Source organism: Perissodus microlepis, chromosome 13 (genome assembly GCF_051167445.1).
Source record: "Perissodus microlepis isolate ML-2025 ecotype Zambia chromosome 13, ASM5116744v1, whole genome shotgun sequence".
Lineage (NCBI taxonomy): Eukaryota > Metazoa > Chordata > Actinopteri > Cichliformes > Cichlidae > Perissodus > Perissodus microlepis.
In genome coordinates, this window is record NC_140473.1 from 16,216,195 (window position 1) to 16,230,186 (window position 13,992).

At 42.0% G+C, this 13,992-nt stretch overlaps 2 protein-coding genes across 2 annotated transcripts; one reads left to right on the top strand and one right to left on the bottom strand.

Annotated features, from left to right (window-relative positions):
- Positions 1-641: 641 nt before the first annotated feature.
- Positions 642-12,062, bottom strand: LOC146374952 (uncharacterized). Its single transcript, XM_084949387.1, has 2 exons — positions 11,175-12,062; positions 642-1,787 (listed from the first exon to the last, which is right to left on the bottom strand). Exons 1-2 carry the CDS (start codon positions 11,944-11,946, stop codon positions 826-828), a joined length of 1,734 nt encoding a protein of 577 aa, XP_084805513.1. The 5' UTR covers positions 11,947-12,062; the 3' UTR covers positions 642-825.
- On the top strand, positions 4,801-9,125 carry LOC146374953 (PDZ domain-containing protein 7-like). The gene is made up of 6 exons (XM_084947669.1): positions 4,801-4,882; positions 5,187-5,894; positions 6,769-6,906; positions 7,038-7,212; positions 7,620-7,724; positions 7,835-9,125. Exons 2-6 carry the CDS (start codon positions 5,705-5,707, stop codon positions 7,842-7,844), a joined length of 618 nt encoding a protein of 205 aa, XP_084803795.1. The 5' UTR covers positions 4,801-4,882; positions 5,187-5,704; the 3' UTR covers positions 7,845-9,125.
- Positions 12,063-13,992: the final 1,930 nt, after the last annotated feature.

A 13,992-nucleotide genomic window follows, 5' to 3' on the forward strand; every position in this document is an offset into this window, starting at 1 on the left:
CAGGACCTTCTTGCTGTGCGGCAATAGTGCTAACCACTGTGCCACCGTGCTGCCCTTTTATAGTGTGCAGTGAAATTTGTTAAACCATCGCTTAATGGGACAGAAGTACAAGTTGCTCTTTACTAACACAAACTACACTCATTGGCAGCAGCATAGGCACACTTAAAATTTCTTCTGAAATTTTTGTTTTCTAGTTTAATTTATTATACTCAGTTTTCACTAGTCTTGCTGTATCAGCTCCCTGGTGTCTGTGTAATTTAAACAGCATCCCAAACAATTTATGATCATTAAAATAACAAGAAGGTTAATTTATAGATAGAAGTACACAGCTAAAGACAGACTCTCATTTTTGTGTGGTGTGACAGTATATTTTTCTGTGATTTTATGCACAGCTGAAAGGTCTACAACGTACACCATCCTTATAATTCCCCAAAAGGTGGCAGCATTTCTACCTCCTGAAAGCTAAATACTTATGTTTCTTTAACAGGTTTCAAGGGGAGTCACAGTCAGTCATATTTAACAAGTTTTATTACCTATTCATTAGTCTGTTTATCCACTGGTTTTTAGTTTATAGAGAAACAGGTTGTATAATTGTGCTTTCTCATAAAATGAAATGCTTATTTAGTTCTGGTTTTGTTCAACTTAATTTTTTATTATGATACAGAGAAAACAGATCTTCACATAGAAAGACCTGTCGATGGACATGGCAAATGGAGGTTGCAGGGGTAGGGGGAGAAGGAGGGAAGAAGGGGGTAGACAAAGGGTAGAGGGAGGTGCAGGGAGGATCCGGGTGGAGATGTGAATAGTAATGAAATGGAGAACCTCCTACACTTGTCCAGACTCAGCAGCCTGTTCCACTCTCATCTCACCAGAACGTTTCTTACTCCTGAAAAACCAGCTCCAGCAGCCTGTCTTCTTCTTTCCTTTCGCTTTTTCTTCTACTTTGCCGTTTATCTTTTCTACCTTTTCTTCTTTCTCTACACTTTCCTGGTCTTGTTTTGGTTTTTCCTCTTTCTTGCTTGACTTCCTCTTGAAAAAGCTGGATCCTTTTTTCTTTTGCTTTTCTTGCACCTGCAACTCATCGTTTTTCATCTCCAGTGTGTTATTTTCTTTGAGGTTTTCATTGTCTGCTTGAATCTTCTCAAAATCTTCCTGCAGTTTGTCAAATTTTTCATCCTCTTCTTTGCCCTTTTGTTCAAGCTCCTCTTGTTTCTGCCTTTTCTGATCCTCCTGGATTTCACTGTTTCTGCTTTGCAGTTCTTTGTGAATCCTCTCAAGTTCTTCATATTTTTGCAGGTGTTGGATCTTCTCCTGAAGCATTTCTGTGCTCCTGTCCTGGACTTCTTTATGCTTCTGCTCTAGCGCTGTATATTTGTCTTCTACCTTTTCCTTCTCTTCCTCCAATTCTTTATTTCTGTCCTCCAGTTTTTTCTTCTCTTGCTCAATTTCTTTATTTTTGTTCTCCAGTTTTGTCTTCTCTTCCTCCAATTCTTTATTTTTGTCTTCTAGTTTTGTCTTCTCTTCCTCCATGTCTTTATTTTTGTCCTCCAAGAGTGCCTGCTTCTGTTCCAGGTCTTGACATTTCTCCTTCAAATTTTGGACTTCTTCTGAATGTTTCTCCCTTAGAAATTGCTGGTACTCATTTTCTGCTTTAATTCTTGAGTACGTGTCTGACAGCTTTTCCTTCAAGTCATCCAAGTCTAGCTGCTTCCCTTCTAGTATTTTGTTTTCTTGTTCTAGCTTTTCATTTCTTTTCTCCAGTTGCTTGTATTTGGACTCCATTTCTTCTCTAAGAGCTACAAGCCCATCCTTATGACATAAATTGCTCCTCTCTACCAGAAGACCGTTTAGGCGACTTCGCAGTTGGTACTCGCTCTCTCGTAGACGAAGGTTTTCCCTCCTGCAGTTCTCAAAAGCTTTTCTGAGACCATTGTATTCACCGGGGGGACCGTACTGCCCACCGCAGCGAGGAGGAGGTCCTCTGAAACGCGGTTGATGGATGTTTTGAGACATTGCAAAACAAACCAACGCAAGTAGACTGGTGTTCTTCTTGTTTTTTGAAGACGAGTGGAAAAACTTTGCAAAGACGAATTCAAAACTTGTTTAAATATGTTCAGAAATGTGGCGATGTGAACGTCTAACCGGCGAAAACACACTAAAGAAAAATACCGAACACTGTGGTTACTTGTTGCCCGTTACTGTGGTTACTTCACTGTAACAAACATTAACACGTTCTATAAGCAAATTACGCTGAGACATCGCGTTCTGCTAATGTCTATCACGTGACATCAAATAGGATTTTAAAGAAAACACGGGTGTATTTTGCCATTTTCAATAAAGTTTTAATTTCTTATTCTTCAACATATTTAGGATCCTTCTTACCGAGTGTTTATGTCGCGGGTGTAAGTTAGAAGGGTACAGAGTCCCTCTGATGACATGGTCCAAAAATAAGTAAATTGTGGCCACAAAATACTACTTGTGCCCACGAAATGGGAATAACGTGCGCACGAAATGCTAATTTGTAGCCACGAAACACTTGACAGATAACCGTGATCCTTCCCAGGCCCTTGCAGTTGGCTGACAATAAAATCTATCCCGGCGTCCAGGTCTGTAAAGCAACTGGGCTCTCAATATCCTGTTTAAACGTCTCTCCGTAATAATGGTTCCTTGCATTGCCAGGTTTTTCAAAATGCATTTGTAGCTCATTCCCAGCCTAAAATAAAACGCAATCATACCGTCTCTGTCCATGGTGTATAGGTTTAGCCTGCTCTTATGCTTGTGTCTCTACGCAGCTGTCCAGGAATTGTATCAATATGATGTGCGCACGTTATCGATTTCATTGCCACAAATGCGTAATTCGTTGCCACGTTATACCCAATTCGTGCCCACAAATTAGCATTTCGTGCCCTCGGAATAGTATTTCGTGGCCACAAATAAGTATTTCGTGGGCACGTTATACTACTTCGAGGGCACGAAGTAGTATTTTATGGCCACAATTTATTTATTTTTTGGACCATGTCATCAGAGGGGCTCCGTAGAAGGGAACCCCTTCTATAACAGGGAAAGTAACAGGGCGTGATCACGGAAACAGAAGACGTAATACCCAGTTAAAATAGTCAATAAAAATAAATGAACTTTATTTACAACACTAAAACTGCCCTGATCAGGGGAGAGAAAACCCCCCATAAACCTCGGCATACTAAAAATATGATGATGCTCAGTCTATGAGCTAAGTCCCCAAAGTTCCCGATCAGGGTACGCCACACTTCCACTTATTCCACCAGTGGGAGCCAGGCCGACCGCGTCCTTCTTCTTGTGGCTGCGCCTGCCGCCACCCATGGCTCTCCTGCTGCCACACACGTCTTTCTGACCTGCCAGAGCCTCTTATTGGCCGCTGCCAACATGGGAGGCCCGATTGATTTCTGTCCCCTGTGCCCTCCAGGTGTATCTAATTGGGGAAGCAAGGGGGGCGGAGTCTGTCGGGGAGAAGTCCCAATAAATGGAATAAAAGCATGCAATACTAAAATACATCCATCCATCCATTCGCTTCCACTTATCCTTTTCAGGGTCGCGGGAGCCTATCCCAGCTGTCATAGGGCGAGAGGCAGGATACACCCTGGACAGGTCGCCAGTCTGTCGCAGGGCCAACACACAGGGACAGACAACCATTCACACTCACATTCATTCGCACATTCACACCTAGTGACAATTTGGATTAGCCAATTAACCTATCCCCACAAGCTGCATGTCTTTGGACGGTGGGAGGAAGATGGCATTTACATAAGGTGTCCAAGGTCGATATTTCAGAGAAAACGTAAATGAATCTTTGTATTGGCAGTAATAGTGCAGCACCGAAAAATTGCCCCTTGTGTGTTTGTTTCTTCTTCTGTTGTGGCCAAAAGTGGCAGTACAGGGACAGTAAATATATCACATTAAATGCTGGCATTCAGTTAAAAACCAGACATGAATGAAAAAGATACACAAAGATTAAATGCAGAAAATAATATATTTATGATGAATATACAATATAATTGTACTCTGAGAGCAGAAACAGGTTGCAGCTCTGATTTCAAAGTTTTAAAATGATTTTTACACATTTCAGCTTTTGAAGCAGAACATCATTTTGACATGAAACCTGGAAACATATTAAGCGTTACTAAGTCTTCTGTATCCGTTCTGGCATTTTTAATGAACCAAACTGTATCCAAATTGGTTCGAAAGTCAACGACTTATGACGATATTTAATTGAATATAGGTATCTGCCTCCATATGGCGCCTCGCTGATGCGTTGTTACAGCGCACAGCAGCAACCAGTGGGGCATGCACGTGTTTATGTAGGCCTATCTGTGTTGTGTAGATGTAATAATGTCAGATTAATAATGACAAACCAGAAATAAAGATAAATATCTTTTGTAAAAGATAAATGACAACTTCTGTTTTCTGAAAGCCATGTTAACCACACTTACAACAGTCTCCTACAAAACTGCTTTTGAGCTGGAGACCCACATGGATGTGACTAAACTAACCACCGGGTGGGGTTGTTTACCCATCTTAACGGCGTGGCAGGAGGATCAGCTGCTCCGTTTTCCCCCGCCTTCATCTCTCTCCAGCTCTACCAAAGTCCAGTAGCACATTAATAAGAAAGTTTACTCGAGGACACGCTGGAGAAGTCTTGAGTGAGTGTTATTTTACTGTTTGAGTAATCAGTGTACTTACTCATCTCCAGCCCCAGCGCTAGTGGCTGCACAGGGGGCTTATGTAAAAGGCTTACACCTCTTAAGACAATAATGGTCACCGGGAGAACAAATGACGTGTCCCTTAATGCGTCAGTGAGGCGGACCAGCTCAGTGCGAGCGCAGCCAGCGCAACATGGACACGGCAGGTAATGCTAAAATTCTTTTTTACTTTATTTTAGACTCAGCAAGTCGAAGTTATGAACAGAATTAAAGTCCACCTATAATTATGCCTCCCTGCAAACTGTCGCTCATATAACTTACTGTCAAATTAGACCTGTTGGTTATATGCGTGCTCACTGAGTTGCTGTCCATGGTGCTGATTAATAGACGGCCACGGCGAGTGTTTCTTATGCTCACAGGTCAATACTGTGTCAGAATTAAAGGATTTCATTGTCTATTCTTCAGCTCTGAGGCCACATTACTCATCACAACATATTCTTTTCACAACAGGCCGTTTAATTAAACATGACCAGAGGGGAATCACCCTGCACTGCTGACTTCTCTGCAGACAGCGGGCACCGGGTACCCTGGTTTCGGAAGGTACAGAGGACACTGTTGGATCACGCCAACATCTTTGACTTATAAGACCAGGATTATATCTGAGTGTGAGAAAATCCCTCTCTTCAGTCATGGAGCTTTTCTTTTAGCCAACTTTTGTGTTTTGTGACTTAGCCGTGTGGCTTCAGCTAAAGTCAAAGGTTTTTTTCAACCTGGTTCCTATTTTTAAGCTTTATCTACTGAATGAAACTGATGTCACTTGAGATTAGGGATGCTACCAGCAGCTTTTTTACTTGCCTCCTCCAGTGGGGTTCAGTTTGGACAAGCAGGTGCTAAAGTGTCCATTTTACAAGTTATTTGTCCCTCACTGCCTTTCCCCAAACACTTGGCTCCATCTCTGCCATCCTGACCTAGGACTCCACATATCCTCCCGCCTGGATGACTGAGGGAAGAGTTTTTGGACATTTACCATGGCTGACTCCTTTCAAACTCCAGCCTGGAGGGAGATGACAAATGGAGGGGGGCACCCCCACTTTAAAAACGGAGGTCCGAATGGGGGTTCCCACAGCACCACACGCTACATGGTGAAGAAGCAGCGCCACAGACGCAGGTCCTCCTCACCCATGGGCAGGGTCATCCTCATCAATGCACCTGTTGATGGTGAGGTCTGGTCCCAGTAACAGTCTTCTGCTACCATGGCAACACAGCAACTGGCTGCAAAGGTGTATTCAGGACAATCAGTGACACAAATATTTGTCTAAAATTAATTCAGAGCAAGCTGATATACATATGTAAAATACTGTGGACAGAGTTAATCTTATGTGTTTTTAAGCTAAAAGTGAATGAGAACTGAGTTACTAAAAGCTTTTTTAGTCAACCTCTTTTCTATTTTTAAGCAGAAATACAAACAATTCAAGTATCTGAAATGTAAAATTTTGGTAGTCTTCTTCATTTTCAGTGATCATAAACTGAATGTCTGCAGTAGGCTTTGCTCATTTAAGATGAGACAAAAAAGTTGTGTGAAGATGTGAATTTTGGCTTTGGATATTTCTGACATTTGAAAGACTGATCGGCCAATATTTAATTGAGACAACATCAGAGTGATCAACACAAATGTTAATTAATGGTTAGTTGTATTCACAGTAGGCACCACCCAAGTTGTGCAAAAATTATGTCAGTTAAATAAAGTTGCTTTCAAAGATAAGCCTATATAAATGCATTTTATTTGTCAGTTAACTTCATTAGAGTCAGTCGACCTGTGACCTGAAAAGTTCATAAGGATGAAGTTTTTCATTTAAGGTTGATACGTATGTTTTAGGTTTAACAGTCAATAGGTTTGTTATCAGTAACTTTTAAATGTTAGAATGTTTATTGTTTGTCATTTATTGTCTGTTCTTTGTAAATGAGTTTTTTTCCCATCAGCTTTGAATTTTCAAATCATATTTTGTTGCAAGTGTCCCAATCCTGGGAATACTTGTGGGTCACACTGTGCATATTTATGGTGGACTCATGTCGGTGTTTTGTGTGTTTGCAGGAGGGGATGACAGTGAAGACATTCACACAGTGACAGTAGATAAGAGTCCAGATGGGCGTCTGGGTTTCAGTGTCCGCGGGGGCTCTGAACATGGACTCGGCATATTTGTCAGTAAGGTGCAGGACAACAGCCCTGCAGGTTAGGAAGAAGTGTGTGTGTTCATCAGACTGTCTATGTAAATGGTCACGACAAGCTTTTTTTCCCAGTGTGCTTACACGTGGGAATGTTGTCTTCTGGTTTTTCATGCTGAATTCTGCCTGTGTCTGCAGCGGAGGCTGGGCTGACTGTGGGTGACAAGCTGGTGGAGGTGAACAGGGTCAGCCTGGAGAGCATCACCATGAGCAGTGCTGTGAAGGTCCTGACAGGAAACAACAGGCTGAGGATGGTGGTGAGACGGGTGGGCAAGATCCCCGGCATCCGCTACTCTAAGGAGAAGACCACATGGTGAGGCCAGTCCACCCAGCAGGGCTGGAAACTACCAAGATATCAAACATTTACTGTAAAATATTGACTTCTAATAACTGTATTTTATGATGAAATACTTATTGCTGAATATGTAAGAGACTACAGCTTTGGAACTACTATCACTGACCTTTGTGTGGCTCTTGTTTTGTGAAGTCTTGTCACTTGACTGTAGCTCACACTGGTTATCTTTCTTTTGGGATATACAGTATCTTGGTTTCATGTGGCATCAGTGGATTGATTACTGCTGTGACCTTTATGGCTACTTGATTATCTGATACTGACACACCCGAATTCAGTGGACAGAGAGAAAGCAGTTTATATGAGTGTTTTCATGTGTGCATATACAATATGTCTCCTTTTGTGTGTGTTTATGTGTGTGCGTGCAGGGTGGATCTGATTCACCGGCGGATGGTAGTGGAGGAGAGCGGTCGTACCCCTTCAGAGGCCAGTTCGGACAGCGCTCTTCGCAGGATCGTACATCTCTTCACCACGTCAGATGATTATTGCTTGGGCTTCAACATCAGAGGAGGAAGAGAGTTTGGATTGGGAATTTATGTGTCTAAGTATGAATACAAATACTGTTTTTTTGTTTTTTCCTTAGGAAAAGGTAAAAGCCGACAGGTGTACCAGTCGAGCGGGGACCCGACCTATTGTTTAAGGTGGCCGGTATCGGCTCTTTTTATAATTCCTCGACAAGGTAAAAGCCCTGCAGATGTACCAGTCGAGCAGGGTATCGCCTATTTTCTGAAGTCTGAAGTCCAGACCTATCTTGGCAAGTTACACCGGAGCTCAGCAACTACGTGCCCCACCCTCATTGTTTTAAACTTGCACAGCAAGGTGATGCCCTGCAGGTGTATCGCCCCCAGACTTATCGGCCCACCATCTATTGTTTGTGGAAGCCCCCCGGTCCTATATGAAGCGTTACTCAAAGCGTGAGACCCTCGCCATTTCGCGTCAGGACCAGCGCCGGTGCAGACCATTTTCTACCCACACAGAGCGTTTCTGACTGGCTGGCGTTGCTTATGCATAAGAGAAAAGCAACAATACAACGCGGTTCTCTGCTCCAAGACATCCGCGGTCCTTTCACACGGTAAGCATGTGTGTTATAGCCGGCGCTTCATAAATGTCTGTCTGTCAGCGCAGATTATTCAAACTGTTTTTAAAATGTGACTAATTTGTTGTCCAAAAAACATTTCCTCGAAATTTGCAAAGTTACTGATTTAAAAATATATATTTTCAAATTTTTAGCTGGATGTCAAACATATGATAGACTCTTGAGCACATTTATATAGCAAAATTCACAGTGGTATAACCATAAAAGATGCCCAACTGGGCACCAATGCACTCTAATGCAAGCCTTTAAACTGTATGCTGATAAGTGCATAAGTATACCTCAATAGCTGAAAAGAGTCTGTATCCATAATTTGCGGATCTGCGGATTTGTTTTTAATGTGGCACTTTTTTCACGAACTGCAGATGATGAAATCCTCTTTATTTGAGAAAGTGTCCCTAAGCTATTGCTGCTCATACTTACTGAGTTCCCTAGCTACGTCTTTACTGTGTCAGTAAACTTTTTGAACAAGAAAGGTATCGTAGCTTTAAAGACACATCTTAATTGAAGCAAAGGCAAAAAATTGGAATAAATTTTATGTGGCTGTTCATATTAAATCCATCAAAGAGTGAAAATCCAAAAAGCTGGAATGCATTTCCAATCAGCTTTTTTTTTTTTTTTTTTTTTTTTTACAAGAAGTGTAGCTCATACACTGCAATAAATGTATTCTGCTACATCTGCTAATGAGAGAACATGTTTTTTCATCATAAAGACTGTGATATGAAGCATCGTTAAAGTGTCACTTCAGTAATGCTGCTGAGAGAAACAAGTGTTGACTCATTTTTTTTTTAAATAGATGACTTAAAACACTAAACTCTAATTTCAAAGGTTTATTTTAAGTTTAAAGAATATAACAGCTGGTAAGACAATGAGTTTTGCTTCTCACTGTCTGTGTTATGTTGTAGTATCCATTATCATGTATGCTACTTTGCTCTGTGGACTGTAAAATGTTTCATTGTATTCATGAAATAAACCAGACTTTCAATGTCTGAATCTTTTACCATTTTTCTGCTTTTATTCACCCAAAGTTGACAAAACCCACAGACATCTGGAGTTATCTCACTAAAATGTGGAGCAATCTCAGTGTCTATAGATGCTTTTACCTTAAACACAATCAGCTGACTGAGAGAAATGTCTATAGTCCTCACTTTGGTCATTATGAATGTTGAAGGAGATTTGTTCCATAGACACCTTATACTAGTGTTTCCTACACTTAATCCAACAGTACTATGTTATATTTAAATCCAGATTCCTTTTATAGTCCATCCATCCATCCATTCGCTACCGCTTATCCTTTTTCAGGGTCGCGGGGTGCTGGAGCCAATCCCAGCTGTCATAGGGCGAGAGGCGGGGTACACCCTGGACAGGTCGCCAGTCTGTCGCAGGGCTAACACACAAGGACAGACAACCATTCACACTCACATTCACACCTAGTGGCAATTTGGATTATCCAACTAACCTATCCCCACAAACTGCATGTCTTTGGACGGTGGGAGGAAGCCGGAGTACCCGGAGGGAACCCACGCAGACACGGGGAGAACATGCAAACTCCACACAGAAAGACCCCGGCCTGATGGTGGAATTGAACTCAGGACCTTCTTGCTGTGCGGCAACAGTGCTAACCACCGTGCCACCGTGCTGCCCTTTTATAGTGTGCAGTGAAATTTGTTAAACCATCGCTTAATGGGACAGAAGTACAAGTTGCTCTTTACTAACACAAACTACACTCATTGGCAGCAGCATAGGCACACTTAAAATTTCTTCTGAAATTTTTGTTTTCTAGTTTAATTTATTATACTCAGTTTTCACTAGTCTTGCTGTATCAGCTCCCTGGTGTCTGTGTAATTTAAACAGCATCCCAAACAATTTATGATCATTAAAATAACAAGAAGGTTAATTTATAGATAGAAGTACACAGCTAAAGACAGACTCTCATTTTTGTGTGGTGTGACAGTATATTTTTCTGTGATTTTATGCACAGCTGAAAGGTCTACAACGTACACCATCCTTATAATTCCCCAAAAGGTGGCAGCATTTCTACCTCCTGAAAGCTAAATACTTATGTTTCTTTAACAGGTTTCAAGGGGAGTCACAGTCAGTCATATTTAACAAGTTTTATTACCTATTCATTAGTCTGTTTATCCACTGGTTTTTAGTTTATAGAGAAACAGGTTGTATAATTGTGCTTTCTCATAAAATGAAATGCTTATTTAGTTCTGGTTTTGTTCAACTTAATTTTTTATTATGATACAGAGAAAACAGATCTTCACATAGAAAGACCTGTCGATGGACATGGCAAATGGAGGTTGCAGGGGTAGGGGGAGAAGGAGGGAAGAAGGGGGTAGACAAAGGGTAGAGGGAGGTGCAGGGAGGATCCGGGTGGAGATGTGAATAGTAATGAAATGGAGAACCTCCTACACTTGTCCAGACTCAGCAGCCTGTTCCACTCTCATCTCACCAGAACGTTTCTTACTCCTGAAAAACCAGCTCCAGCAGCCTGTCTTCTTCTTTCCTTGCGCTTTTTCTTCTACTTTGCCGTTTATCTTTTCTACCTTTTCTTCTTTCTCTACACTTTCCTGGTCTTGTTTTGGTTTTTCCTCTTTCTTGCTTGACTTCCTCTTGAAAAAGCTGGATCCTTTTTTCTTTTGCTTTTCTTGCACCTGCAACTCATCGTTTTTCATCTCCAGTGTGTTATTTTCTTTGAGGTTTTCATTGTCTGCTTGAATCTTCTCAAAATCTTCCTGCAGTTTGTCAAATTTTTCATCCTCTTCTTTGCCCTTTTGTTCAAGCTCCTCTTGTTTCTGCCTTTTCTGATCCTCCTGGATTTCACTGTTTCTGCTTTGCAGTTCTTTGTGAATCCTCTCAAGTTCTTCATATTTTTGCAGGTGTTGGATCTTCTCCTGAAGCATTTCTGTGCTCCTGTCCTGGACTTCTTTATGCTTCTGCTCTAGCGCTGTATATTTGTCTTCTACCTTTTCCTTCTCTTCCTCCAATTCTTTATTTCTGTCCTCCAGTTTTTTCTTCTCTTGCTCAATTTCTTTATTTTTGTTCTCCAGTTTTGTCTTCTCTTCCTCCAATTCTTTATTTTTGTCTTCTAGTTTTGTCTTCTCTTCCTCCATGTCTTTATTTTTGTCCTCCAAGAGTGCCTGCTTCTGTTCCAGGTCTTGACATTTCTCCTTCAAATTTTGGACTTCTTCTGAATGTTTCTCCCTTAGAAATTGCTGGTACTCATTTTCTGCTTTAATTCTTGAGTACGTGTCTGACAGCTTTTCCTTCAAGTCATCCAAGTCTAGCTGCTTCCCTTCTAGTATTTTGTTTTCTTGTTCTAGCTTTTCATTTCTTTTCTCCAGTTGCTTGTATTTGGACTCCATTTCTTCTCTAAGAGCTACAAGCCCATCCTTATGACATAAATTGCTCCTCTCTACCAGAAGACCGTTTAGGCGACTTCGCAGTTGGTACTCGCTCTCTCGTAGACGAAGGTTTTCCCTCCTGCAGTTCTCAAAAGCTTTTCTGAGACCATTGTATTCACCGGGGGGACCGTACTGCCCACCGCAGCGAGGAGGAGGTCCTCTGAAACGCGGTTGATGGATGTTTTGAGACATTGCAAAACAAACCAACGCAAGTAGACTGATGTTCTTCTTGTTTTTTGAAGACGAGTGGAAAAACTTTGCAAAGACGAATTCAAAACTTGTTTAAATATGTTCAGAAATGTGGCGATGTGAACGTCTAACCGGCGAAAACACACTAAAGAAAAATACCGAACACTGTGGTTACTTGTTGCCCGTTACTGTGGTTACTTCACTGTAACAAACATTAACACGTTCTATAAGCAAATTACGCTGAGACATCGCGTTCTGCTAATGTCTATCACGTGACATCAAATAGGATTTTAAAGAAAACACGGGTGTATTTTGCCATTTTCAATAAAGTTTTAATTTCTTATTCTTCAACATATTTAGGATCCTTCTTACCGAGTGTTTATGTCGCGGGTGTAAGTTAGAAGGGTACGGAGTCCCTCTGATGACATGGTCCAAAAATAAGTAAATTGTGGCCACAAAATACTACTTGTGCCCACGAAATGGGAATAACGTGCGCACGAAATGCTAATTTGTAGCCACGAAACACTTGACAGATAACCGTGATCCTTCCCAGGCCCTTGCAGTTGGCTGACAATAAAATCTATCCCGGCGTCCAGGTCTGTAAAGCAACTGGGCTCTCAATATCCTGTTTAAACGTCTCTCCGTAATAATGGTTCCTTGCATTGCCAGGTTTTTCAAAATGCATTTGTAGCTCATTCCCAGCCTAAAATAAAACGCAATCATACCGTCTCTGTCCATGGTGTATAGGTTTAGCCTGCTCTTATGCTTGTGTCTCTACGCAGCTGTCCAGGAATTGTATCAATATGATGTGCGCACGTTATCTATTTCATTGCCACAAATGCGTAATTCGTTGCCACGTTATACCCAATTCGTGCCCACAAATTAGCATTTCGTGCCCTCGAAATAGTATTTCGTGGCCACAAATAAGTATTTCGTGGGCACCTTATACTACTTCGAGGGCACGAAGTAGTATTTTATGGCCACAATTTATTTATTTTTTGGACCATGTCATCAGAGGGGCTCCGTAGAAGGGAACCCCTTCTATAACAGGGAAAGTAACAGGGCGTGATCACGGAAACAGAAGACGTAATACCCAGTTAAAATAGTCAATAAAAATAAATGAACTTTATTTACAACACTAAAACTGCCCTGATCAGGGGAGAGAAAACCCCCCATAAACCTCGGCATACTAAAAATATGATGATGCTCAGTCCATGAGCTAAGTCCCCAAAGTTCCCGATCAGGCTACGCCATACTTCCACTTATTCCACCAGTGGGAGCCAGGCCGACCGCGTCCTTCTTCTTGTGGCTGCGCCTGCCGCCACCCATGGCTCTCCTGCTGCCACACACGTCTTTCTGACCTGCCAGAGCCTCTTATTGGCCGCTGCCAACATGGGAGGCCCGATTGATTTCTGTCCCCTGTGCCCTCCAGGTGTATCTAATTGGGGAAGCAAGGGGGGCGGAGTCTGTCGGGGAGAAGTCCCAATAAATGGAATAAAAGCATGCAATACTAAAATACATCCATCCATCCATTCGCTTCCACTTATCCTTTTCAGGGTCGCGGGAGCCTATCCCAGCTGTCATAGGGCGAGAGGCAGGATACACCCTGGACAGGTCGCCAGTCTGTCGCAGGGCCAACACACAGGGACAGACAACCATTCACATCTAGTGACAATTTGGATTAGCCAATTAACCTATCCCCACAAGCTGCATGTCTTTGGACGGTGGGAGGAAGCCGGAGTACCCGGAGGGAACCCACGCAAACACGGGGAGTACATGCAAACTCCACACAGAAAGACCCCGGCCTGATGTTGGAATTGAACTCAGGACCTTCTTGCTGTGCGGCAACAGTGCTAACCACCGCTGCCTAAAATACACTCAACATTAAAACGAAAAGCATGCAACCACTCGATAATAAAAATCCTTCTTCATAGGATGGCATTTACATAAGGTGTCCAAGGTCGATATTTCAGAGAAAAACGTAAATGAATCTTTGTATTGGCAGTAATAGTGCAGCACCGAAAAATTGCCCCTTGTGTGTTTGTTTCT

Excerpts from the sequence above, each read along its gene's own strand:
- LOC146374953 (XM_084947669.1), top strand. The coding sequence starts at position 5,705 with ATGGCTGACTCCTTTCAAACTCCAGCCTGGAGGGAGATGACAAATGGA. Across the intron at positions 6,907-7,037 it reads GCAGGACAACAGCCCTGCAG|CGGAGGCTGGGCTGACTGTG; the intron begins GTTAGGAAGAAG and ends CTGTGTCTGCAG. Across the intron at positions 7,213-7,619 it reads TCTAAGGAGAAGACCACATG|GGTGGATCTGATTCACCGGC; the intron begins GTGAGGCCAGTC and ends GTGTGCGTGCAG.
- LOC146374952 (XM_084949387.1), bottom strand. The coding sequence starts at position 11,946 with ATGTCTCAAAACATCCATCAACCGCGTTTCAGAGGACCTCCTCCTCGC. Across the intron at positions 1,788-11,174 it reads AGAACTGCAAAGCAGAAACA|AAGAAATGGAGTCCAAATAC; the intron begins GTGAAATCCAGG and ends TAGCTCTTAGAG.